Raw genomic sequence first — 26953 nt, forward strand, 5'->3', positions numbered from 1 at the left:
ATGGAACAGCGAGGCCCCCTTCTGGGCAGACACAGAGCATCCCCAAGAGGCTCTACAAAGCTGAAGTTCATAGTGGCAACCACTGCTACAGTCAGGAAGGTGAGTACCGAGCTTCCTGCTGTGGATACCCTTTCTAGGGCTGTGCTCACACTTTTACGTTTTAGATTTTTTTTTTTTTTTGGCCACGCTGCATGGCATGTGGGATCTTGGTTTCCCAACCAGGGATGGAACCCTTGCTACCTGCAGTGGAAACTCAGAGTCTTAACCACTGGATTGCCAGGGAAGTCACTTTTACATTGTAGATTTTAAATTCTAAATCTGGTTTTCATAGAGAAATAGCTGTGTTTGATTTCAGATGTAATGAATCATTCTATCTAATCCTGCAACCATTCCTCCTACTGAGGGGCATGCCCACCCCCTCTGCCTTGTTCTTTTTGCCATAATTCTTATCAACCTCTAACATACTGTATAATCTATTATGATCATTGTCTGTCTCCTCCCGTTGGACTAGGAGCTCCATGAGGGCAGGATACTTCATTTTGCTAATGGCAACCCACTCCAGTATTCTTGCCTGGAGAATTCCATGGACAGAGGGGCCTGGAGGGCTACAGTTCATGGGGTTGCTGCAAAGTTGTACACGACCAAGCAACTTTCACTTCAGTGAACGAACAGAGCCTGGCACAGTAGAGTTGCTCAATAACAAAGAAAGAGTCATCTACTTAGGCATTTCTTTTATTTTTATTTCATCTTCAAAGAAGGCATGAATAAGGTTTCATGATAGCAGTATGCTGTTAAATGATGAATATGTGTTTTAAAAGTATGTATTTTCTCTAAATGCTTTATAAAAGCAAAAATCTCTTCTAAGGACCACAGAATCGTGGTCCAATATGTATATGATTCATATATTAATACAACTTCCAAGGAAGTCTCCCTCCCCGACACACGCAACCCGGGAGAACACGGTGGCTGCCAAGGATGAAGGATCCCCGTCTGTAAGGCCTGGAGCAGCTGTCTGTCGGGTGATGCTCTCCAGGCAGACACACCAGGCAACTGAGTCTGGATACACATCCTCTGAAAGTCAGTGCATTCCTGGACCAGGCATAAGGATTTTGGCATGAAGAAAAGGAACTGCTTGCTAATTTCTAAAACCTCAATCTTTAACTTTTCCCCTTCTTAAAAATGGTCTTTCAGCTTGTGGAAAAGCTAGGAGTTGTTTGCAACTGTCAGCCTTTTAAAAAGTGCTCATTTGCTCCCTTAACAGAGCAAATGATGAGAAACCATTTTCCCACGAATTATGGACAATATATAAACATATGCTTCAACGATGTCAACAGCTTTCTGTCCAAGAATGTCGTCCCAGGGGCGTGAGTCTTTCATTAAAACAAGTTCAGGATTTGTGACATTCCTTTTTTCGAACCTTTGATTTTGGTGCTGTGAAAAGAATAGAAAAGAAAGAGAAAATGAAGAGGTAGGCCCACGCAGACTTGCTTCATACCGACCAAGTATGTGTACACAGGAGGGGAAAACTGACCATTTGGATTTTCTTGTTTGTAGAAGGTCTTTAACATCTCCACTGCCTCCTCAGCCCGATATCCAGGGGTGCACTGATGAAATAAGAAAGCTGAGAATGAGCACAGGCCTAGGAAAATGTGTGCTGTGTTCCGTGAAAATGGCAACACATACATCATTATGTAAATATATTTCAGATAATGTTAATACACCTCACGGATATTAGGAAAATCAGTAAGGAAGTATATTTCCAAAAAAAAAAGACCTAAATTAAACATCACTAATTAACTCATTATTATTTTTCAATCAACTAACTGTGTGATCCCAGTTCAGTTCAGTCGCTCAGTCGTGTCTGACTCTTTACGACCCCATGAATCGCAGCACGCCAGGCCTCCCTGTCCATCACAAACTCCCGGAGTTCACTCAGACTCACATCCATCGAGTCAGTGATGCCATCCTGCCATCTCATCCTCTGTCGTCCCCTTCTCCTCCTGACCCCGATCCCTCCCAGCATCAGAGTCTTTTCCAATGAGTCAACTCTTCGCATGAGGTGGCCAAAGTACTGGAGTTTCAGCTTTAGCATCATTCCTTCCAAAGAAATCCCAGGACACCTACTAGTTATGTGATCTTGTGTAAGGTACTTCAACTTTCTATGCCTCAGTTCCCTCATATGCAAAATATAGGTAATTATAGAAATTAACCCAAAAGGATTTTGTGAAAATTAAATGAGGTTAGATAGTCAAAGGTATGGTTTTCCCAGTAGTCATGTACAGATGTGAGAGTTGGACCATAAAGAAGGCTGAGCACTGAATAACTGATGCTATGGAACTGAGGTCCTGGAGAAGACTCTTGAGAGTCCTTTGGACAGCAAGATCAAACCAGTCAACCCTAAAGGAAATCAACCCTGAATATATTCATTGGAAGAACAGATGCTGAAGCTAAAGCTCCAGTACTTTCGCTACCTGATGTAAAGAGCTGACTCACTGGAAAAAACCCTGATGCTGGGAAAGACTGAAGGCAGGAGAAAGGGGCAACAGAGGATGAGATGCTTGGATGGCATCACTGATTCAATGGACCTGAGTTTGAACAAGCTCTGGGAAATAGTGAAGGAGAGCGAAGCCTGGCATGCTGTAGTCCATGGAGTTGCAAAGAATCGGACATGACTTAGCAAATGAAGAATGACAACAACAAAATGAGATTAGATAACATAGCCCCTGTTAATTAAAACACCTGGCACATTGTGAGTGCTCACTGAGCACTAAGCTATTTTTATCTGCTGTTCTTTATTTAACAGGGGCCCATGAAGTGTTTGATTCTATAGAGCTCGGGTTGGCAGTCCACAGCTAGAAATGGTCAGCTAAGAATGGTTTTTATATTTTAAAGGGTTAAAAAAATATATATGTGACAAAAATATAAGTGGCTCACAAAAGCTAAAATATTTCCTCTCAGGCTTTTTATAGAAAAAACTAGTCGAACCTTACTACAGAGGATATTTTTTAAGTGTTCAGTTTCTTCTATCTTTGATTCTTTCAGCAAAAAGGTCAACATGTGAAAGAATAAGAAATTGGGATAACAGTAGAGGGATGAAACTTAATACTAGAGAATATTTAGAGAGACTGAGCAGATCATCTCAGGAAAAGAGGAGGAATAAGCTTAGGTTTGTGAGACAACCAGCTGATAGTGGTGGAGTGATTATTAAGGGAGTACCAGGAAAGAAACTGGAGCAATAAAATGAAGTCAAAATATACAGGCCTTTGAAGGAGCACAACGTGATGTGGTCACTGGTAATGTCACTGGCAACATCTCTGGCATGTTGGACAGAAATGCTCCACCCATATCTGATATCTAAGGGCTCATCTTTGTTCAGCTGAGAAGCTTTGAGGAATTCTTCAGATCTTTCTCATAAATGAAGTACAGAGTCAGCGATTCATTTGCAAAGAGTTACGGAAGCAAAACCTGAGTTACTGATAGAAGTGACTGGAAGAAAACAAGTCACTTTGCATATTGTTTTAATGATCAGGCTAACTGTACTGCCTACTCTCCATCCTATGACGGTTTCTTTTCTGATGTGATGGTAAAAGTTATCTGTTCTCAAAAGTGCAGGGCTTGTTGGGAAAGCCAATGTTCAGCTGGGAAAACTCAAAATAGAATGTTTTCCAAAACTTGTTCTCATTGGGATTCAACCAAATTTAGCCCTTCATAGGTACTTAATATTCTCCCAAGAATATCTGAGATCTTTGTTAACTACATACCATGTCCAGCATTCGTTAAGTCCTTTTCTTTTTAAAGCATAATACTTTTAAGATTAACCTTAGATCTTAGAGAGAAAAAAATCAAACCAGTTTATGGGAACTGGTATTTGTCTAGAGACCAAACTCTGAAATAAAAATTCCTTCTGCTCATAGCCTTAAACACGAAAACTCTGGGAGAAGCGTCAAAGTTAAAGAGGAAGTAGAATTTCTAAGTGGATTCTTGGGCCTGGGGGAAATTTCAACATCAAAAAGGCAGGGGGAAAAAAATGAAATCAGGTATTGATTCCTAGATGCCAAAAATAGTACAGGGCAATCAAGCAAAATGACTGACTTTGTGAAAAATATTGTGTATTCACTGTAAATGGCTGCTATAGTCACCAACACCGGAGAAGGCAATGGCACCCCACTCCAGTCCTCTTGCCTGGAAAATCCCATGGGCGGAGGAGCCAGGTAGGCTGCAGTCCATGGGGTCGGGAAGAGTCAAACACGACTGAGCAACTTCCTTTCCCTTTTCACTTTCATGCATTGGAGAAGGCCATGGCAACCCACTCCAGTGTTCTTGCCTGGAGAATCCCAGGGATGGGGGAGCCTGGTGGGCTGCCGTCTATGGGGTCGCACAGAGTCGGACACGACTGAAGCGACTTAGCAGCAGCAGTCACCAACACAGACTAAGCATCATGCAAATCTGGTACAGCACAGAGCCAGGCACACATGTGGAGGGGAGAGGCCCATAGTGGTAGGGTCCTTACACATAGCTGATGATGTTGGTGAAGACTGTCAGAGGAAAGCTTGGAAGGCTGGAACTCTCTTTCTGGAGGGATTCTGTGCATTAAGACAGCTAAGCACTCTCCTGGAAATGATTACCTGCAGTCTTACACTGAGGCATCCATGACCTTGGCCAGAGGTTCCCAGCACCCATCTGGTTCAGTCATGGCTCCTTGGTGTACTGACAACACGCTAATTACCCGCAAGCCCGTAGGTGAGATAAGAGTAATTAGAAAGAAAAAGTATAACCATTCATGTTACCTGAAATGGTTTCCCAGTACTCGGTAGATCAGCAGAGGCAATATCCAGAACAGAGCCACAACCACCAAATCTTTCATTCTGGCAGCCATAGACAACCAGTGGGATTCCTGAGAAAGAATTAAGGTCCTACAGAGAACAGGCAGTTCAAGTGCATATTGTGACAAAACTAGAGTGGGTTTATACCAGCTATCCTAGAGAGGAAAGCCCACGCTACCCTTAAAAATAATTAAACTTGGGCTTAGTCTTAAAAATTCAGTTTTGCAATCAAGTAGCATGGCCGAGCAGTCTAAGGTGCTGGATTTAGGCTCGTCTTTTCAGAGTTGTGGGTTCAAATTCCACCACTGCCAGACAAGAGGTATTTCTCTAGGTCTAAGCACCCTTTAATTCAGGAAATTCCTTCTAGAATATAACTTAGTTTTAGGCTTCCCTGATAGCTCAGTTGGTAAAGAATCTGCCTGCAATGCAGGAGACCCTGGTTTGATTCCTGGGTCAGGAAGATCCACTGGAGAAGAGATAGGCTACCCACACCAGTATTCTTGGGCTTCCCTTATGGTTCATCTGGTAAAGAATCCGCCTGCAACGTGGGAGACCTTGGTTCAATCCCTGGGTTGGGAAGATCCCCTAGAGAGGGGAAAGGCTACTCACTCCAGTATTCTGGCCTGGAGAATCCCATGAACTGTATAGTCCATGGCGTCACAGAGTTGGACATGACGGACAAACTTTGACTTCACTTCACAATCTAGTTACACAAAAGAAAGAGGTTTAAAGGATTTAAAAAAAAAAAAAAAAAAGGATTTAAAAATTAACATCTCACAACTGCAAATGGAGTGAAAACTGAATGTGTATTTGCTAAATGCTTGCAGCTTGGTGCTCTCTCTGGCCTCTCCTAAAGGAGATATTTTGGAATCACTAGAGAATTGGAGCCAAAAGGGAGGCAGAAATTTAATCCAGAGATTTTCACCTCTTTAAAAATAACAGATTTTCCCTCTGTTCTTTCCTCAAGCAAATATAACTGTGGCTCAGAATAAACCATACTAAAACGGAGCCACTTGGGATGGCACGATGGGCAGAGAGTTTACAAAGTGGAAACTGTATGTCTTATCATACTCAAAGCCTTCTCTATTATTTTTAGTGATTAAATGATTCACACCCACATACCAAAATAATGGACATGAGTTTGAGCAAGCTCCAGGAGATGGTGAAGGACAGGGAAGCCTGGCATGCTATAGTCCATGGGGTTGCAAAGAGTCAGACACAACTGAGCGACTGAACAGAAACAACCAAAATAAATACATAAGAACATGCTAGCATGAGATTCAACAATTAATTGTTGAATTATCCAGCAATTTTTAAAAAGATCTTTAGAGGCTAACTGGCTGTACTCAGTATTTGTGTCATTTATTCCGTGAAAGACACAATTCGAAGAGCTATATCAACTTCCCATTTATTTAGTTTACAGTTCTTGGGGTCCAAAATCACTGTGGACAGTGACTGCAGTCATGAAATTAAAAGACATTTGCTACTTGGAAGAAAAGCTATGATAAACCCAGACAACGTATTAAAAAGCAGAGACATCACTTTGCTGTCAAAGGTCCATATAGTCAAAGCTATGGTTTTTCCAATAGTCATGTATGGAGAGAGCTGGACCATAAGGAAGGCTGAGCACTGAAGAATTGATGCTTTCAAACTATGGTGCTGGAGGAGCCTCTTGAGAGTCCCTCAGACTGCATGGTGATCAAATTTGTCAATCCTAAAGGAAATCAACCCTGAACATTCATTCATTGGAAGAATTGATGGTGAAGCTGAAACTCCAATACTTTGGCCACCTGATGTGAATAGCTAACTCACTGAAAAAGACCTTGATGCTGGGAAAGACTGAGGGCAGGAGGAGAAGGGGACAACAGAGGATGAGATGGCTGGATGGCACCAATGACTCAACAGACAAGAGTCTGAGCAAACTCCGGGAGACAGTGAAGGACAGGTAAGCATGGTGTGCTGCAGTCCATGGGGTTGCAAAGAGTCGGACCGACTGAGCGACTGAACAACACAACACAGTATCATAAATACTTTCACTTTGTCGTTACTTGAATTTTTCAAGCCTTCTATGTAATAGGTATTCATGGCAAAAATAAACAATAAAGACTTATAAACAGAGAAAGAGAAATTTTAAGTCACCTGTAATCTGTTCACCACAGGCAATAAACAGAGAAAGAAATTTTAAGTCACCTGTAATCTGTTCACCAAAGGCAAAATAGGTGCATATTCTTCAGGTCTTTTCTTATGTACACTGTTAAACAGTCTAATTTATGGTCTGTCTTTACCTGACAGCTTAAGTTAGCTTGAAGCGTTTCTTGCTCTCACTTACTTGTTATAGTTCACTGATACTAAAACAAAGACTTCAGTATTCAAAAATCTTTCTTAAAAAATGTTTTGGCCTAGGAACACTGTATTTTGTAAAGTACATCTTCCAAAATTTGTTTCACAATTCTGTTTTCATATAGTAGAATCTTTTTTAACATTGTCTGGACTGTTTTGTTTTACATTGATGCCTTTTTTTTTTTTAATTGAAATATAATTGCTTTACAATACTGTGTTGGTTTCTGCTGTACAACACTGTTAATCAGCCACATGTATACATATAAGCTCCTCCCTCTGGTGGGAGGAGCGTCCCTCCCACCCGCATTCCACCATCCATTTTTGAGTTCACGACACATGAACCTGTGAAGTCAAAGGATACTCATCAGGCGGAGAGCAGCTGCACACATGATACAGGGCTCCACGGTGACGTACAGCACAGTGTGTTCAAACACTTCAGAAGGACTCCTGCCACGGCGACGGCACCAGTCTAGGGCCTGGTCAATGGCCACCATTTCTGCATGTCGAGTAGCCTGGAAAGAGAGCTGCCTGCACTGACCTTGTTGGCTACGTGTAACAGTATTTTACAAATATTACAAAGTAAATATGAAAAGCGGGCCTATTGTTTCTGCAAACATTTCAATGAATAAAGGTTTCAGGACACCCTTAGCAGCTGACAGTGGACTTCCTAGTTCAAGTACTATAGCCTTGCCGACAAAAGATACCTAATCTGAGATGTCAGAGGAATTAGTGCTCTATTTTTAGTTAAGTATCTAAGTACTTTAGGGGACACTCTGTCAATTAAAATACCAGAGAGATAAGTCTCAAATAAAAAAAAGATGTCTATGGTTCCTGAATATTTCCAAGGAAACTGAAATTTTCATAAGCATGTGCTTTAGGTTCGAATATGTTTTCAAGACTGTCACTAACCTCACTCTAAACAAATCTATATTTAGAATGTCATCACTGGGATATCATCACTTACATTTTCTCTGGGATAAGATTTTATATACTGGCAGACTCTAGAGAGAAGCAGAGGTTTGGTATCAGTTTCAGATACCTTCTGGGAGCAGTAGAGTATAGGAGAAATGCACGAAATTTGAAGTCAACCATACTTCAGTCTGAATCCTGACTGTGACATTACTAATTGTATAGCCTTGGGCAAGTTACATAGCTTTTCCAAGCCTTAGTTTCCCCAAATGTAATTCTAGTATCTACATCTCATAAAGTGATATGAATTATATGAAGCACAGTCACACATAACACTATATATGTACTCTGCTATGTGGCAATTATTTATAGTACTCATGAATAATTATGTTTATCAATAAACTTACACTTAGTGTCAACAATGTACAAGCCACTGCACTAAACTCTGTGGGGAAAAAAGTCTCTGTCCTCCAGAAGCATAAAATTCGGTGGGGCAAACAGAAAGGTGTTCATTTACCTGTGGAAAGTGCTGGCACAGTGGCCAAGGGGCCATGGAAGCCAGAGGCAGATGGGAGCCCTGCTGGCCCAGAATGATAAACTCAGAGCTGGAAAGTTCTTTGGCAAAGAGGGTCCCATACCTGACTGCATACCAGAACCAACTGGGGAGCTTAAAAAAAAAGCAAAGTTCCCCCCAACTTGGGTGCTTTTTAGAAATCAGGTTCAGATTTACTGAATCAAATGTGCTCATAGTTCTCGAGAGATAATCAACGACCTAAATCATCTCAATCAACTCTTTTACCGCTGAAGAACCAGAAGCTAAGTAAGCTATGTTAGGAGGTTACTAAAGACACACAGCTGGGCGAGGTGATGGCGGTGGTGACGGCGGGTAATGGTAGCAGAGCCGAAAGTAGGACTTGGGTCTCCTCTTTTAGGGTCAAGAGTCTTTCTATACTGTGATTGTAGGGTAACCTTCTAAAGAGCACAGAATACTAAAATTAAATCCAGGTTAATTTCAAGGTGTGGAAGAAACTCAGGTCACTGGGGGTTTAGACAGATGTTGCTAGGACATCCGACTTTCTCATGTTAAAGATACTGTACTGAACCACAAAATACAAATAGGGAAATACGACAATTATTTAAATCACAAAATTCTACTCCTGAATAGTATCTGTAGATTCACTAATTGGTGTACTACGGCTTATTGGGCTTTCCAGGTGGCTCAGACGGTAAAGAATCTGCCGGCAATGCAGACCCAGGGTTTGACCCCTGGGTCAGGAAGATCCCCTGGAGAAGTAAATGGCAATTCACTCCAGTATCCTTGCCTGGAGGATTCCATGGACAGAGGAGCCTGGCAGGCTACATTCCATGCAGTTGTAAAGAGTCAGAAATGACTGCGACTAACACACATGGCTTACTACTTATCTTACAGGCATCTTGATGTCCACGTAACAACTGTTTTGTGAATTTGGGTTCCTATTTTGCTTGTGTTTCACTAGATCTGAGTTTTCTTGTTGATAAGTGTGATGAATGAACTCGAAAGTGCTCATAGCACCCCCACCTCGTTCTCTGGCTCCCAAGTAAGATCAAAGTCAACGTGAGGGGTGGTAAAATTATAAGCTCTCCTTGAGTCCCCCCGGCACTTCTTATAATCCTAAAACTTATGATTTCATTTCTACTCACTGTAACATGCTGTGGTGATACCACATTCAACAAGTGTTTCCTTAATTCATAACTTCTCAACCTAACCACAATAAAGTCACAAAAGCTTTTAAAGTGTACCTGCAGGTGGTGGAGACTGTACCCCACTGAATTACTTGCTTTCTTTATACAATCCTTTTATATCTCCACAGCTATCAATTAAGGGTGACTTTTTAATTGACTAGGAGGAACACAATAATTAAAGGTACTACACACCCAAGGGAGAAAGCAATGGCACCCCACTCCAGTACTCTTGCCTGGGAAATCCCATGGATGGAGGAGCCTGGTAGGCTGCAGTCCATGGGGTCGCAAAGAGTCAGACACGACTGAGTGACTTCACTTTCACTTTTCACTTTCCTGCATTGGAGAAGGAAATGGCAACCCACTCCAGTGTTCTTGCCTGGAGAATCCCAGGGATGGGGGAGCCTGGTGGCTGCCGTCTATGGGGTCACACAGAGTCGGACATGACTGAAGTGACTTAGCAGCAGCAGTAGCACACACCCAAGAATACTAGAGTGGGTAGCCTATCCCTTCTCCAGCAGATCATCCCATCCCAGGAATCAAACCAGGGTCTCCTGCATTGCAGGCAGATTCTTTACCAACGGAGCTACCAGGGAAGCCTCACCGAAGGATACAATATGAGCTAAATTGCTGTCTCATAAAGTAGAATTTCCAGGTATTACATTTGCTTAAAATAGAGATGGACTCTTTTCTTCTGTATGGACACTCTGATGTAATAAAACCCCTCTTGGATTTTACTCGTGTTAAAGCTCTATGAAATGGAAAATCAGACCCAAAGAATTTACTGCTTCATTAAATTTTTCTGAATTATCCAAAATTTTGAAAATCAGTATGGATCACTCTTTATAATCAGAAAAAAAAAGACATTTTTAAAGGTTTCAGGAAACTGTCCTTCCACTAATGGTCACCTAACGCTACACAGATCCATCTTGCCACCAACCACGAGAAATCCATTCCATGCCTACCATCACTGTCATATGTTTGCAATTTACTCTTCAACTCACATACATTTTTGGTTTGATTAACTTCATTTCTCCCCTTGCCCACAACTTCATTGTTGTAGACCATAAGGCAGCCAACAGGAACTTCAGTATTGTCTAGGGCGTCTTTGGCCTAAAAGACAAAGTGGAAAATCTAACAGGTGATGTTCAATACTTGAAAAGACGAAAGAAACAGGCAGCCTAAGGACTACACACATGAACAAACATCAGAGCAAAGAAACGTGGCTCAGTTTCCCCTTTTCTAAAACATTTCAGTATTCAGTGCCTTTATTCTCTGTTGTGTCTGTATTGAGAGAGACTCAAGAGCAAATCCCCATCATAGTCCTGAGCTCCCTGAATTTTTCTTTTACTGGAAGCAGAACTGATCAAAGACTACTTTTGATCCTTGTTCTTATATTGCCAGGGGTGTTGGAGAAGACTCTTGAGAGTCCCTTGAACAGCAAGGAGATCAAACCAGTCAATCCTAAAGGAAATCAGTTCTGGATATTCACTGGAAGGACTGATGCTGAAGCTGAAACTCCAATACTTTGGCCACCTGATGTGAAGAACTGGCTCATTGGAAAAGACCCTGATGTTGGGAAAGATTGAAGGCAGGAGGAAAAGGGGACGACACAGGATGAGATGGTTGGATGGCATCACCGACTTCATGGACATGAATTTGAGCAAGCTCCAGGAGTTGGTGATGGACAGGGAAGCCTGGCGTGCTGCAGTCCATGGGGTCGCAAAGAGTCAGACACAACTGAGCTACTGAACTGAACTGAACTGTGCACTGTTTTCTGACAGAGTACAGGCTTCTTAGGTGGCACAGCAGTAAAGAACTGCCTGCCAATGCAGGAGACATGGGTTCAATCCCTTGGTTGGAAAGATCCCCTGTAGGAGGGCATGGAAATTCACTCCAGTATTCTTGCCTGGGGGATCCCATGGACAGAGGAGCTTAACTGGCTATAGTCCATAGGGTCTCAAAGAGTCAGACATGACTGAAGCAACTTAGCATGGCACAGCACACATGTATTTGTAAACAGGTAGAAGAATAAGTAACATTTATAAGTCTTTTATTAAAATTCTTTCTTTGTTGAAATTCCACTTGCTTAATCTTTCTGATGCTTTAAAAATTACAGAAAACATCCTCTGGTATTCAACAGCATCAAGGTGACCAGACTGCTTATCTCCCTGTGCCCACAATCTCTGTTCTAAGTGAGACAATAATGGCTTTGGAGCACTCTATACAAAACTGGCACAACCATTTTGAAAAACATTTTAGAAGCTTCTTTAAGAAGTAAACACACATGTGTGCTAAAGTCGCTTCAGTCGTGTCTGACCCTTTGCGACGCTATGGACCATGGCCCTCCAGGCTCCTCTAGGCAAGAATAGTGGAGTGGGTGGCTATTTCCTTCTCCATGGGATCTTTCCAACCCAGGGATCAAACATGCATCTCTTACATCTCCTGCACTAGCAGGCAGGTTGTTTACCACCTAGGAAACCCCAAGAAGTAAACCTACAAAGAGCCTATGAACATCTAGCTCATTCTACTCCTAAGTATTTACTTAAGAGAAGAGAATATGTGTCCAGCAAAAACAAACAAACAAACCTTGTAAAAGAATGTTCATAACAGCTTGGCTGTTAGGTTATATTATGTTATGTTATTCATAATAGCCAAACACAGGAAATAGCACAGGTGTCCATCAACAAAAGAATGGATAAACACGCCATGGAATACTACTCAGCAATAAGAGAGAAACAAACTACGGATACACACACCACCATGGATGAATCCCAGACATGCTAACGTAAAAGAAATCAGACACAAAAGTGCACACACTGCATGATTCCCTCCAAGTGAAGGGCTAGAACAGACTAAACTATGATGAAAGTAATTGCAACAGTGGTTCCATCACCAACAGGGATGAGTAGCTTGACTGGAAAGGGACACAAGGAAATCTGGGGAGGAAAAAACTTTACCGTGATAAGGGTGTGGCTTACATAGATGTCTGCATCATTCAGAACTGAATCAACAATACATTTAAGACCTGTGCATCTCACTGTATGTGAAATATGCTAAGTCACTTCAGTCATGTTTGACTCTGTGTGACCCCATGGACTGCAGCCCACCAGGCTCCTCTGTTCATGGGATTCTCCAGGCAAGAATACTGGAGTGGGTTGCCATGCTCTCCTCCAGGGGATCTTCCTGACCCAGGGATCAAACCCACGGCTCCTGGGCTGCAGGTGGATTCTTTACTGCTGAGCCACCAGGGAAACCCATGTGAAATATATCTCAACTGAAAAATACAAATGAGAAAAATAAGTTTAGGCACAGTTCCACCACCATCCCAGGGATGGTAAACTAATCATTATAGTTGCAGAGTCACCCCTCCATCACTAGCTGTCCATTTTTTTTCCAGCCCTATGGTTGAGGGAATGGGCTTCCGTGCCAGCTCAGCAATAAAAGAATCTGCCTGCAATGCAGGAGATGCGGGTTTGAATCCTAGGTCAGGAAGATCCCCTGGAGAAGAAAATGGCAACCCACTCTGGTATTCTTGCCTGGAGAATCCCATGGACAGAGGAGCCTGGTAGGCTACAGTCCATGGAGTCACAAAGAGTCAGACATGACTTAGTGATTAAACCACCACCATGGTGGCTGAAGGAGCCCCAGCAGTTCTGGGGCCCAGGACAGCTAAGGAATACTTCTTCAGGCAGAGAGCAAAAACAGTCAGGTTACTTTTGGGATGCCCGGACACCACAGGTGAGAGAGAACCTGAAACGGTTGTGACCTGTGAACTAGCGTAGTCATTTCCACCTCACTATGGTTTAAAGAACCCAAGTACCGCTGTTTCTAGAAAGGCATAGCATTTCCTGTTTGGGCAGGCTGGAAGACACTCTAGAAGACTACATTCCTACTGAAGCAGAGGCATTTACACACACCACAGGGCACACGAAGTGCCAAGTTGAAGGCTTTGCTGAAATCAGTATGTGTTCCGTCTCCTGCACTAGCCGCTTGCTCCCAGCAATAACCCTATCATAATGCTAGCGTGGGTCCCTTAGCTGCTTCAAACATGCTCAGCTGACACTTTTCATTTGGCCAACAGTGGTGAAAGGAGAGGCACGTTGTGGGAGCATATGATACTTCTCTTGCATCTGGAGTAGTGGGATAAAGCTGGGGCCTGGAGAGATGGAAGGAGACAGTATCTGAAGCCATAATACCACGTTCTTCAGAACTGGGTCATGCACTACCCACAGGCTAGTTCTGTCCCAGTTATGTAAAAAGTTAAAGCACACTCAGTTTGCGCAAAGTTTGAAAGACTGCAGAGGTCTTTCAAAGGTTTGGTGCATATATACAAATAAAAAATGTACCATAGGTTACTACAGGAAGGAAAGCTGGGAGGAGGACTGACAGCTGGAGAGGGAGGAGACAATAAGAACCAGCACAGTTAAGGCAATCGTCACACATAGAGTGAAATTTAAAATAAGTTCAGGATGACGCATAAACTGGGGTCCACAAGAAAGACAACTCATGTGCTCATCCATCAAATATCTGTTGAGGGTCTTGAGATAGGGAAGTTATCCTGGATTATTAGGTGGCCCCAAATGCAATCATAACTGTCCTTATGAGAGACACGGAGAGAGATTTGACACGTAAAGTAGATAGCAATGGGATGATGGAAGCAGAGAGATTTGAAGATGCTACGCTGTTGGCTTTGAAGATGTGGGAAGGAGTCATGAACCAAGCAAGGAATGTCACGTTAGAAGCTGGAAAAGGCAAGGAAATATATTCTCCTCTAGGGCCTCCAGAGGGCGCACAGCCCTGCTGACACATTTGTTTGGGGGCAGTGAAACGGAGAGTGGACTCCTGGCCTCCAGAATCGTAAAAGAATAAACCTATGTTGTTCTAAGCCACCAAGTGTGCAGGCATTTGTTACCGAAGCCAGAGAAAACTAATACATCCTGTTAAGAGGAAGAAAAGATAAGCTAAAATGGGAAGAAAGTATTTATAAACCATATATTTAAGGGGACTCTTGAGAGTCCCTTGGACAGCAAGGAGATCAAACCAGTCCACTCTAAAGGAAATCAACCCTAATATTCATTGGAAGGACTGATGCTGAAGCTGAAGCTCCAATATTTTGGCCACCTGATGCAAAGAGCCCACTCGTTGGAAAAGACCCTCATGCTGAGAAAGCCTGAAGGCAAGGAAAAGGGGAGTGACAGAGGATGAGATGGTTAGATAGTATCACTGATTCAAGTAACATGAATTTGAGCAAACTCTGGGAGATAGTGAAGGACAAAGGAGCTTGGTGTGCTGCAGCCCATGGGGTCACAAAGTTCAGTTCAGTTGCTCAGTTGTGTCTGACTCTTTGTGACTCCATTGACTGCAGCACGTCAGGCTTCCCTGTCCATCACCAACTCCCAGAACCTCAAACTCAAACTCATATCCATTGCATTGGTGATGCAATCCAACCATCTCATCCTCTGTCATTCCCTTCTCCTCCCACCTACAACCTTTCCCAGCAATAGGGTCTTTTCCAATGAGTCAGTTCTTTGCATCAGGTGGTCAAAGTATTGGAGTTTCAGCTTCAGCATCAGTCCTTCCAATGAATATTCAGGACTGATTTCCTTTAGGAGTGCATGGGTGGATCTCCTTGCAGTCCAAGGGACTCTCAAGAGTCTTCTCCAATACCACAGTTCAAAAGCATCAATTCTTCAGCACTCAGCTTTTTTTATAGTCCAGCTCTCATATCCATAACATGACTACTGGAAATACCATAGCTTTGACTAGACAGACCTTTGTTGGTAATGTCTCTGCTTTTTAATATGCTGCCTAGGATGGTCATAGCTTTTCTTCCAAGGAGCAAGCATCTTTTAATTTCATGACTGGGTCACAAAAAGTCAGACACAATTTAGTGACTGAATAACAACATATTCAACAACAGTCTAGATCTGGATTATGAAAAAAAAAAATGCTCAAAATTCAACAGTTTAAAAAAATTGTTAGAAAATGGGCAAAAGATACTAAAAAACATTTTATCAAAGATGGCATACAGATGGCAAATAAGTATATGAAAAGATGGATACATCATTAACCATTAGGGAATGCAAATTAAAACCACAATGAGATATCACTACACACTTACCAGAATGGCTGAAATAAAAAGTATTAACAACAGATGCCAGTGAAGCAGAGAAACAGGATCTCATATATTGCTGGCAGGAATGTAAAATTGTTACAGCCACCCTGGGAGATGGCTTGGCAGTTCCTTAAAGAGCTAAATGTGCACTTAACATATGACCCAATGATTGTACTCTGGGCGTTTGTCCACCCAGGGAAATGAAATCTTATGTTCATACAATAACACAATGTCATATACAGACATGAATGTTCAATGACATTTTACTCCTAGCCCCAAACTGGAAATGACCCAAATGTCCTTCAAGGGCTATCAGGTTAAACAAAGTATGTTGCATCCACCCATGGAAAACTACACAGCAATGAAAAGGAATCAGCTATTAACTGACTCAAGGAAATAATGTTGAGTGGGAAAAAAAAATCCCCAAAGGTGACATATTCAAGTATACCACGTTCCCGAATGACAAAACTATGGGTATGGAGGATAGATTAGTGACTGCTGGGGGTTAGGGTGTGGAAAGGATGGTGGCCATAATGGGCAGCAAGAGGGAGCCTTGTGGTGATGGAGAAGTCCTAGTGGTGATCAAACAAAACAGGTAACAAAACTGCACTGAACGATGCAGACACACATGCACACACAGGCGCACACACATAAAGCTGATGACACGTGAACAAGCACTGCAGGCTGGGTCAAGGCTGTATTCCTGGCTGTGACATTTCGCTAGTTATGTAATATGCTACCACTAGAGGAAACCAGGTGAAGGGTACTGGGGCCTTGTCTGTATATTGTGTTGCAACTTGCTGTGAATTTGTAATTATTTCAAAATGAAACATTAAAAAAATAAAAGGTGGAGTAAACCAGAAGGCTCCTACAATGGCAATTAAGAAGAGATGGCTACTGAGGTAGGAGGAAAACCAGGAGTGTCTGGGGTTATAGAAGATCCAAGGAAAATACTGGGCCAAGAAGGAAGGGTCAGTTAGGGTGGGAGGGAGGAAATAAAAACCAGTAGCCTGAAGAGGGACTTATGTGTAAGTTACATTTCTAGTGTCTATTACAACAGACTGTTGTGTCTGTATGTCAAGTGTTCTGATTCTGAGCTTGCAAATAAGAAGAGCTGAGAGCTTGTTGGAAAGCTCCCCCTGATGTAGGACTAGTTCAGGCACATTATTAATTCATGTACTTCATAACCCAGTGCAACTGGTTCGTGATTTCCCCATTTTCAGATAAGGAGACTGAGCCGTGGGAAGGTTACGGAATCAGTCCCTGTGTGAAGCTGGGCCTAGAGCCCAGACAATGTGGATCCTCCACTCACTTGTTCAACAAATCTCTGTGGAGCACCTGCAAGGTTCCTGGGTTTCCAGCCACAGCTCTGCCTCTAATTTCTACTCCAGTCACCACGGACCAGCTACTTTACTGGTGCCTGGGTTCTTAGCAGCGCTAGTTCAAGGGACAAAGGGAAAGGGGACATTTAGCAACACAGTGAGATGTAAAAGTTTAAAGAAAAACAGAGTAAACAAACAGGGGGCCACGTGACAAGGATTATCTGTAAACCTGTCTGCTGAAGAGCTCTACATGAGGCTACTTGTTCATTTCAAACGTGCAGGAGAGGATCCAAGAGCAGAGGGAAGGAGGAGCAGGTGGCAGGCAGAGGCAAACCCAAGCTGCCTGGTGCGGCTCCTTCCACATTCTGACTTGTTCACCTGGAAAACAGCCGGGGCCACGCTCTGGGCCCCCGGAGAGGGGATGAGATGGGCCTTTCATTCTTTCCTTTGGGTTTTCTCTTGTTTCCTCCAAGAAAATGATCTGCTTTTAACTCTATTTCCCATACTATATTATCTTCCTGCTTCATTTTTGTAAAAATGCCTTCCACCGCTGTCCCAATTAGAGAGAAAGCATGAGTGACCATAGTACTTGAAAAAGGCAAATAATGCTGTTGATGAGGAGTGGCCTAGACTGAGGGTGAAGGGTGAGCAGCTGGAATGGTAGGTTAGGGAGGAGGTGGCGAGAGCGACCTCAGAACCCCACAGAACGAGTCACGTGTGTATATGCATATATCAAATACATATATCTGCTTTGCTGTGAAGTTCAAAACAGATTTAATTACACTGAAAAGACTTTTTAATCCATCCCATCTTGTACTTTCCAACATTCCCATGACCTCTTCTGCCAAGTCCAATCGTTTCATTATAAATGCACAAAAGAGCAGGCAAAATGGCTCTGAATTGTACCTATGTAGGTTTTCAACCACCTCATCTTTTAGAGAGGCTCCGTTACTATTTAAAATGGCAATTTTGTCTTTCATAAATTAGTAAGTTACCAAGGTTCAAAACTGAAGAATGAAATCTCTCTTCTCACTGGTCCCTACTCCAAATGTCTTTAACGTTGTTTCTTTTGCTCCTCAAGTGTCATCTCCTGCACTCTAGCCAGGGTCCATCTGCTTTTACAGATAAAGACAGTTCTAGGATGGAAGAGACTGTGCAGTTTCTCTAAAGCCATCCTTCCTACAAACTACTTTCTAGTCATGTGGTGGTAGCAGGAGGGGAGAGGGGGTCAGAGTGCCTAGACTCTTGAAGAGTACCCAAGTATATCTCCTACAAAAGAAAAAAGACAATTGGAGGAAAAGACAGTTCGGCCAGGACAACTCTTAGGTAGAAAATAATAACGTTCGAAAGGTCAGCGACACTAGAGCTGTTACTGCTCGTGACTCTGAGAAGCTCTGTTCTCCTGTAACACACTAAACTTCTCCTCACCTGGAGACGAACAGCCTGGCACCAAGAGCCTCCCAGCCATCACCCAGTGCTCCCCACCAGCCAACTGAGTCAGCCGAACCTTTCATTATCCTTCCAGGTCCTTTGTCCTTAATCTTCTTGGAGCCCCTCTGAGAATCTGGTGAAAGTTGTGGACACGCCCAAGCGAAAAAGGCACAAGCACGTGACATTTTTACACACAGCATCAGGGTTTATAGATTCCTGCTAAAACCTGAGCCCTGGTTAGAAGTCCTGATCCGGACAGATAGTTGGATCCCCTCCTAACCCAAGACTGAGTCCTCCATTTCTTTGTACTTGATTCCTCCCCTTGAGAACCCATCTCTTCTTTTCCACTCGCCTACCTCCCATTTCCCTTTTTCAAGTTAAGAAAGCATCCTGTAATTTCACTCAACTAACTTGCTCAGGACCGTGTCACCTATTATCTGATAGCATTCTATGTCTGCCTCTTATTTTGGATCCTGGACTTGCTACTATTAACTTTTTCATTTGTGGGTGGCTTAATTTCATCAATTAAACAGCATGCTCCTGCAGGGAAGCACTAGAGCCAAGCACCAGCAAACCTGTTCCGCTCACCTTTGTAGGCCAAGCACATGGCACAAGGCCTAACACAAAGAGACATTTAATCACACTACATTTGATACAGTGGATCTGTCTGTGCTTGATTTCTTTTTTTAATTTCCCTCAGACATGCCATAATCTTATACTAATACTGCTGCTGCTGCTGCTAAGTCGCTTCAGTTGTGTCCGACTCTGTGAGACTCCAAAGACGGCAGCCCACTAGGCTCCTCTATCCCTGGGATTCTCCAGGCAAGAACACTGGAGTGGGCTGCCATTTCCTTCTCCAATGCATGAAAGTGAAAAGTGAAAGTCAAGTTGCTCAGTCATGCCCGACTCTTAGCGACCCCATGGACTGCAGCCTACCAGGCTTCTCCATCCATGGGATTTTCCAGGCAAGAGTACTGGAGTGGGGTGCCATTGCCTTCAGGTGCCTGGAAAAAGCAACTATAATACACGATTTATTCCAGAAACCTTGCAACTTCTCTCCCTCTGACTCTCTGATGATACATTTATCTACTCAATCTTTCTTTTTTCCTAAGTGTAAAGTAAGTATGGCAGAAGACTTGGGGGTAAAAAAAATTCACACATCAAAAAATAAAAACCACTCATAATCCCAACATTACAAAATATGATCACCAGTATTATTCTGTAACAAATTTTTCAGGTTTTTCCCTATGTCTGCATATACATATTTGTAGCTTTCTAAAAAGTCAAATAAATTTATACTATATATACCGTTCAGTGGTCTGCGTTTTTCATCCAGAAACATATTACAAACATTTCTCTATGTTGAGTAATATTTTTTCAGCACATGATTTTTTTAAGGCTACATAGTGCTTCTCTGCATAAACATTTATGATTCACTTAATTGGTCCCCTATTGTTTGACTAGCACATGTGGCTATTTTTCAAATTCCTCACTATTATAAACAAATAGAGAACTTCTCTGTATATCTCCACTGATTCCTTATGAATTATTCCTAGAAATAGCTATAAAATACAAACAGTTCCTACAATGTAATTTTTTTTTTAGAATGAAGCATTGTCAAACATTCTTTTTTTTTTTTTTAAGGCACCAGAACTTTTTTTTAATATTTATTTATTTGGCTGTGCCAGGTCTTATCTGCAGCACACAGAATGTTTTAGTTGTAGCATGCAAATTCTTAACTGCAGCACGTGGAATCTGCTTCCATGTTGCTGCTATTTTTCAGTCGCTAAGTCGTGTCTGACTCTTCCCAACCCCATGGACTGCAGCATGCCAGGCTCCCCTGTCCTCCACTACCTCCTAGAGTTTGCTCAAATTCACGTCCTCTGAGTCGGTGATGCCATCTAACCATCTCATCCTTTACCGCTCGCTTCTTCTTTTGCCTTCAATTTCTCCCAGCATTACGGTCTTTTCCAACGAGTCGGCCCTTTGCATCAGGTGGCCAAAGTATTGGAGCTTCAGCTTCAGCATCAGTCCTTCCAATGGATATTCGGAGTTTATTTCCTTTAGGATTGACTGGTTGGATCTCCTTGCTGTCCAAGCGACTCTCAAGAGTCTCCTCCAGCACCACAGTTTGAAAGCATCAACTCCTCGGTGCTCAGCCTTTTTTATGATCCAACTCTCACATCCATATAGGACTACTGGAAAAACCATCGCTTTGACTATACGGACCATTGTTGGCAAACTGACGTCTCTGCGTTTTAATACATTGTCTAGGTCTGTCATAGCTTTTCTTCCAAGGAGTGTCTTTTAATTTCATAGTTGCAGTCACTGTCCACAGTGATTTTGGAGCCCAAGAATATAAAATCTGTCACTGTTTTCACTTTTTCCCCTTCTATTTATCATGAAGTGATGGGACTAGATGACATGGTCTCAGTTTTTTGAATGTTGAGCTAGCTTTTTCACTCTCAACTTTCACCCTCATCATGAGGTTCTTTAATTCCTCTTCACTTTCTGCCATTAGGCTGGTATCATCTGCACATCTGAGGTTGTTGAAATTTCTCCGGGCAATCTTGATTTCAGCTTGTGCTTCATCCAGCCCAGAATTTTACATGGTGTACTCTGCATCTAAGTTAAATACGCAGAGTGATAATATACAGCCTTGTCATACCTCCTTTCCCAATTTTGAACCACTCAGTTGTTCCATGTCTAACTTGCTTCTTGACCTACATACTAGTTCCCTGACCAGGGATCAAATCCAGCCCCACTGCATTGGGAGCAAGATGTCCTAGCCACTGGACCACCAGGGAAGTCCCTACAGTGTGGTTTTTAAAAAGGAAAACTAATAATAAAATTGGGCAAAAGAGAATATATCTAGGCAATTCACAGAGGAAAAAAAATCCAAATGTCTAATTAGGATTCCCAAGGCATGGTAGTCAGTGGGAATAAGGTGAAAAGGCAGAGGGGTCCAAGAGAGTACAATGGGGAGCAGTGAGCAACCAAACACAGCACAGGACAAACTGGGGGTGAAGACAGGTGGCTGGGCTCAAATCACATCTCCGTCCTTACCAGCTCCCTAACTGTGGGGAGCTTACTTAACTCTAAACCTCGATGTCCACATCTGAAAATGAGGACGGTAACAATACACACCTGATATGCTTTCAAATTGCGGTGTTAGAAAAAACTCTTGCTCAGCAGTCCCTTGTTCAGCAAGGAGATCAAACCACTCATTTCTAAAGGAAATCAACTCTCGACATTCTTTGGAAGGACTGTTGTGAAGCTGAAGCTCCAATACTTTGGCCATCTGATGCAAAGAGTCAACTCACTGGAAAAGACCTTGATGCTGGAAAAGATTGAGGGCAGGAGAAGAAGGGGATGATAGAGGATGAGATGGTTAGATAGCATCACTGGCTCAATGGACATGAATTTGAGCAAACTCCAAGAGATAGTGGAGGACAGAGGAGCCTGGCATGCTACAGTCCATGGGGTCACAAAGAGTTGGACATGACTTAGTGGTGACTGAACAATAACCACCATAGAGCAGGACTACTGTGGACCTTATACATTTGGTCAGTATGAGACACAGCCCATGGCAATGTGTCTGGAATGTAAGAGTGCAATGCTATTATTTTTTTTATTTGATTCTAAGCCAAATCATTAGAATTATATGCTGTGGTGATTAAAACAATGACCTTTATTATATGCTATCTCTCCAAAAGAAAACTGTCATGAAAAATAGAGATTTTACAAAACAATAATAAAATATAGAGAACTTTCTTTAAAGTTTGATAACTTCACCAAAGAACAACAAGAAATATAACACAGATATTACTTCTCCCCTGTAACACTGTGAAATGTTCAGTAGTGATAATTCCAGGGATGGTAGGAACGGGGGTAGGACAGAACATTCTCACCACTGGGGACGGACATGGGACCACTTGAGGCCAGTGCTATCCAACAGCACTGCCAATAGCGATGGAAACATCGTTTGATCTGTGCTGTCCAATATGGTTGCCACCAGCCATGTGTGGCTTCTGAGTACTTGAAAAGCGGCTAACGTGACTGAGAAACTGAATATTTAATTTCATCTTATTCATGAAATAACTAGGCACATATGCTAGTGGCTACTACACTGGGCAGTATAGTTCTAAAAGGCAATCTAAAAACATCTAGATAGGTGGCTTTAAAATACATACATCCTATGTCCCATGTTTGGTAATTCACTCCAGAGCAATAAAAGAACTATGGGATGGGGGTGAGAGGAAAATAAACTGAAGTAAGAAATGATTATACCTAGGAAAAAAGGATACTTACAATCATGAAGAGAATATGTAATTTGACTTATTTAAAAGTATAATGTCAATAAATTTATAAAAATAAATTTCTTATGACTATGAATTATCTATATAATCAGAAAAAGAAAACATTAAAATATTCTCATTTGGGAAAAAAAATACCATAAAGATATTACTGAATCAAAGGATAAACTCAGTTTTAAGGCTTTTTAATATGTATATAACAAAGTTGCCTTCTAGAAAAGATGCCCCAATTACAGCAAACAACTAACCAACTCCTCACACACACATCCTTATCTACAACAAGCATTGCAAGTTTTTGACCTTTGCCAATTTAACAGCTGAAAAATTATGCTAAGTCGCTTCAGTTGTTCCTGACTCTCTGCAACCCTATGGACCATAGCCCGCCAGGATCCTCTGTCCATGTGATCCTCCAGGCAAGAATACTGAAAAATTATATCTCTTTTTAATTTGAATTTAATCTATTACTAGTGAAACTGCACATTTGTTAACTTGTTCCTTATCTGTGTTTCTTTTAGAAATAGCATGTTTATTCATATCCTTTGACTTTTTCAATATTAGGGTGTATATCTCTTTGCCAAGGTTCTTTATATATCAAGGTTATATCAAACCTGTCCTTTTATTTACACTGCAAATATTTTCCCTCTGTCCTTTGCTTTGTTACTTTGTATCTTACAAAGTAAGATACATTCTTACTATTCATTCTTCTTTTATGTTTTCTGCCTTTTATCATATACTTTAAGAACCCATCTCCATTCCAATTCCTCCAGGCCTTCGCTCAACAAACACTAATATCAGCCAAGCACTCAGCCACTTGAATTGGCCATATAAATATGTCTACTCTGCCCAGGTGCTGCAAGTATGCTAGTATCCTATTATTACATGTACACTGGACACCTCACTTTCAAATTCCTCAGAACACATTGCTGCTAAGTCGCTTCAGTCATGTCCGACTCTGTGCGACCCCATAGACGGCAGCCCACCAGGCTCCCCCGTCCCTGGGATTCTCCAGGCAAGAACACTGGAGTGGGTTGCCATTTCTTTCTCCAATGCATGGAAGTGAAAAGTGAAAGTGAAGTCGCTCAGTTGTGTACGACTCTTCGCGACCCCATGGACTGCAGCCTACCAGGCTCCTCCGTCCTTGGGATTTCCCAGGCAAGAGTACTGGAGTGGGGTGCCATTGCCTTCTCCGTCAGAACACATTAGCTGCCTCTGAATCTGGTACTAGCTATGCTTCTGGTCTGATCGTAAACTCTTCTCAGAAGTACACAGGACAGTTTCTATTACTTCTACAAGTCTTCAAAGTAGTTTAAGATTTGAAGTTTCTTTAGTGGAGGTGGAGGGGATGGTTGGACAAAGTCCAAGATTTATCACAAGCATTGTTTTCCCTTTGTTTAAGACCTGGAAGAAACGTGTGTGTGTGTGTGTTAGTCGCTCAGTCGTGTCCAACTCTGCGACCCTGTGGAGTGTCGCCCACCAGGCTCCTCTGTCCATGGGATTCTCCAGGCAAGAATTCTGGAGTGGGAAGAAACATATACTACTGGCCAAAAAAACAAAGTGCAAACTAAGGACCTCCTTGACCCTGTGTAGATAAACTAGGCAATCACACCTTTAGGTGTTTATAGTCCGATTGTGGCTCAGATGGTTAACCAGCAAGGATCTGTTGTATAGCACAGGGAACTCTGTTCAATGTTATGTGGAAGCCTGGATGAGAGGGAGTTGGGGGAGAAAAGATACATGTATATGTATGGCTGAGTTCCTTTGCTGTCCACCTAAACTATCACGACATTCTTTTTTTTTATAACAACATTCTTAATGGGTTATATGCCAATACAAAATTAAAAGTTTAATTTTTTTTTAAAAAAAAAGGTAGTAAAAAGACTCAAATGTTCAGTCCAGAAGTCTAGAGAATAGTGTGGATGATATGAAAGGAGAGAAAGAAAACACATTTCTGATACACAAAGGGGAAAAGTTCAATGGCTGAATAAACCTGGCTATTTCTAAAACCACTATTGAGTCCTCTATGGTAGGATCTCTCAAAATTTCATCTATGCAAACTCCCCATAAATATTCTGAGGACAGTTCCTAAAGCAAATGAAAATAACCAGAAGAGGCCAAAAATTTTCAGCATTCCCACATCCCCTGACCTCCGGGTCTCTTATCCATAGAAAGATGTAAATGCAGCTTAATTTGAGATATTTCAACCTTCCCGTGCATTTACTATCATCCTCATGACTTATGCCGCCCAGCATATGATAGTATTGAAATCATTTGGGGGAAGGAGAGAGATTTTGATATCACATGAAAACTCCTTTTTTCCAGCTGGAAGAATTTAGTAACATAAAATGAGTTCAGGACAAACAATTCCATATTATAAATTAATCATTTAAAGCATAAGTGAAGTGAAGTCGCTCAGTCGTGTCCGACTCTTTGTGACCCCATGGACTGTAGCCTACCAGGTTCCACAATCCATGGGATTTTCCAGGCAAGAATACTGGAGTGGGTTGCCATTTCCTTCTCCAAGAGATCTTCCCTACCCAGGGATTGAACCTTGGTCTCCCACATGGTAGGCATTGTAGGCAGACGCTTTACCGCCTGAGCCACCAGGGAAGATCCATTCAAAGCATATGTGAATATTAAAGTATCAAATAAAAAATTATGCATCCTATAAGTTTAATGGGCAGAATAAATTTTGAAGTGGGCTGAAAGACTGCATCATGAAATCAAATCAGGTATGATGACCAGCATTTGTTTTTTCAAAATGGAATGAAAGAGAAATACCAGGAAAACTGTGCATAGGAAGGTTAAGTTTTGTCTCAATTATATCTAAGTGTATACTTGGCATTTACTGGAATGTAATATGGCTGGATGGCATCACTGACTCGATGGACGTGAGTCTGAGTGAACTCCGGGAGGCCTGGCGTGCTGCGATTCATGGGGTCGCAGAGTCGGACACGACTGAGCGACTGAACTGAACTGAACTGAATACAAAATACATTTTTTTTTTTTTTTTTACTGAGTCACTTACAGTCCATGGGATGGCAAGAGTCGGACACGACTTAGCTACTAAACCACCACCACCACCACTTTCAAAAAAATATAAGAAACAAGTCTTTAAAAATATGCATATATGTGCGTCTATGATTTATATACCTATACATACACGCCAAATACACTTTTATCCCTATTAAAGAGTTCGCTGGCACACATAAGTACGGGTAAAGCTTGGGTTGTACACAAAGCTTATCAGAGCCCTCCTTAATCAGGAGTCCTGAGGGGAGTGAGGGAAGAAAGTAAAAGGGCAGAGGGCAAGAGGATGGATGGATGAATGAATGAATGGTGGAATCTGACCGCTCAGGGGCCTGTTCTTATCCTGCTCTCTACCAGAAACATCCTCAGCTTCCTTCCTTCTCCTAGGTAGGTTCAAGGGGTCATACATACAAAATAATGTATCGTCGCGAATCTGCCAGTGTCCACAGGAAAGAAGGGGAAACAGCACGCACGTGCCAGCAGCCCCCGAATAGGGATGTTGACGCTTACTTCAAAACAGTGAAAAAGAAACAATTTCCGTATTTCCCCTCTTCCTTCCCTCAGAGCCACGTGAGAATGGACTAAAGTACATTTCAGGACAGTAAAAGCCAGCTGTTTTCCCAGAGATTGTGAGCGCCATCGAGATTATTAAGACCCAGAAAGTACCCCGGGGACATTTACTCAAATGCTCGGTCGGGATAAGCAGGAGGAAGTTCCGATCCTATGCGTCCACGCCCCGGCCCCCTCACCATTTGCATCGCCTGCTCCATCCACTTTTCGGTCTCCTCCGCAGACACCGAGTATGCGCCATCGGTAGCCGCGGTGCACCCTGCCTTCGCCTCCATACTGCACCCGGGCCGCCTCGCTCAGCGACAGAGACCGCGGGGAAATAGGAGCACAGGCTGCGGAACGCGGCGGATACGGGCCGTCGTTTCCGGGGGAATCGAA

The 26953-nt window shown here is 42.4% G+C and overlaps 1 protein-coding gene across 3 annotated transcripts; it reads right to left on the minus strand.

Moving 5' to 3' along the window:
• Nucleotides 1–736: 736 nt before the first annotated feature.
• ADAT2 (adenosine deaminase, tRNA specific 2) lies at nt 737–26939 on the minus strand. Of its 3 annotated transcripts, XM_027551743.1 has the most exons (7): nt 26755–26882; nt 21810–22002; nt 10800–10904; nt 7525–7675; nt 4788–4894; nt 1532–1604; nt 737–1431 (listed from the first exon to the last, which is right to left on the minus strand). In XM_027551743.1, the coding sequence occupies exons 3-7, from the start codon at nt 10857–10859 to the stop codon at nt 1388–1390; spliced, it is 435 nt and encodes a 144-aa protein (XP_027407544.1). In that variant the 5' UTR covers nt 10860–10904; nt 21810–22002; nt 26755–26882; the 3' UTR covers nt 737–1387. The 3 variants fall into 3 exon arrangements, with proteins under 3 accessions (XP_027407544.1, XP_027407541.1, XP_027407542.1); XM_027551740.1 differs by lacking the exon at nt 21810–22002 and having other exon boundaries at nt 26755–26939; XM_027551741.1 differs by lacking the exons at nt 10800–10904; nt 21810–22002 and having other exon boundaries at nt 26755–26939.
• Nucleotides 26940–26953: the final 14 nt, after the last annotated feature.

Source organism: Bos indicus x Bos taurus, chromosome 9 (genome assembly GCF_003369695.1).
Source record: "Bos indicus x Bos taurus breed Angus x Brahman F1 hybrid chromosome 9, Bos_hybrid_MaternalHap_v2.0, whole genome shotgun sequence".
NCBI lineage: Eukaryota > Metazoa > Chordata > Mammalia > Artiodactyla > Bovidae > Bos > Bos indicus x Bos taurus.

Bases quoted from the DNA above. Each gene is read 5' to 3' on its own strand.
- ADAT2 (XM_027551740.1), bottom strand. From the start codon at position 26,850: ATGGAGGCGAAGGCAGGGTGCACCGCGGCTACCGATGGCGCATACTCG. The intron at 1,605-4,787 runs GTAACATGAATG...TTATTTCATCAG, and splicing joins GTACTGGGAAACCATTTCAG to TGCACCCCTGGATATCGGGC. The intron at 1,432-1,531 runs GTCAGTTTTCCC...TTCTTTTCACAG, and splicing joins CAAACAAGAAAATCCAAATG to CACCAAAATCAAAGGTTCGA.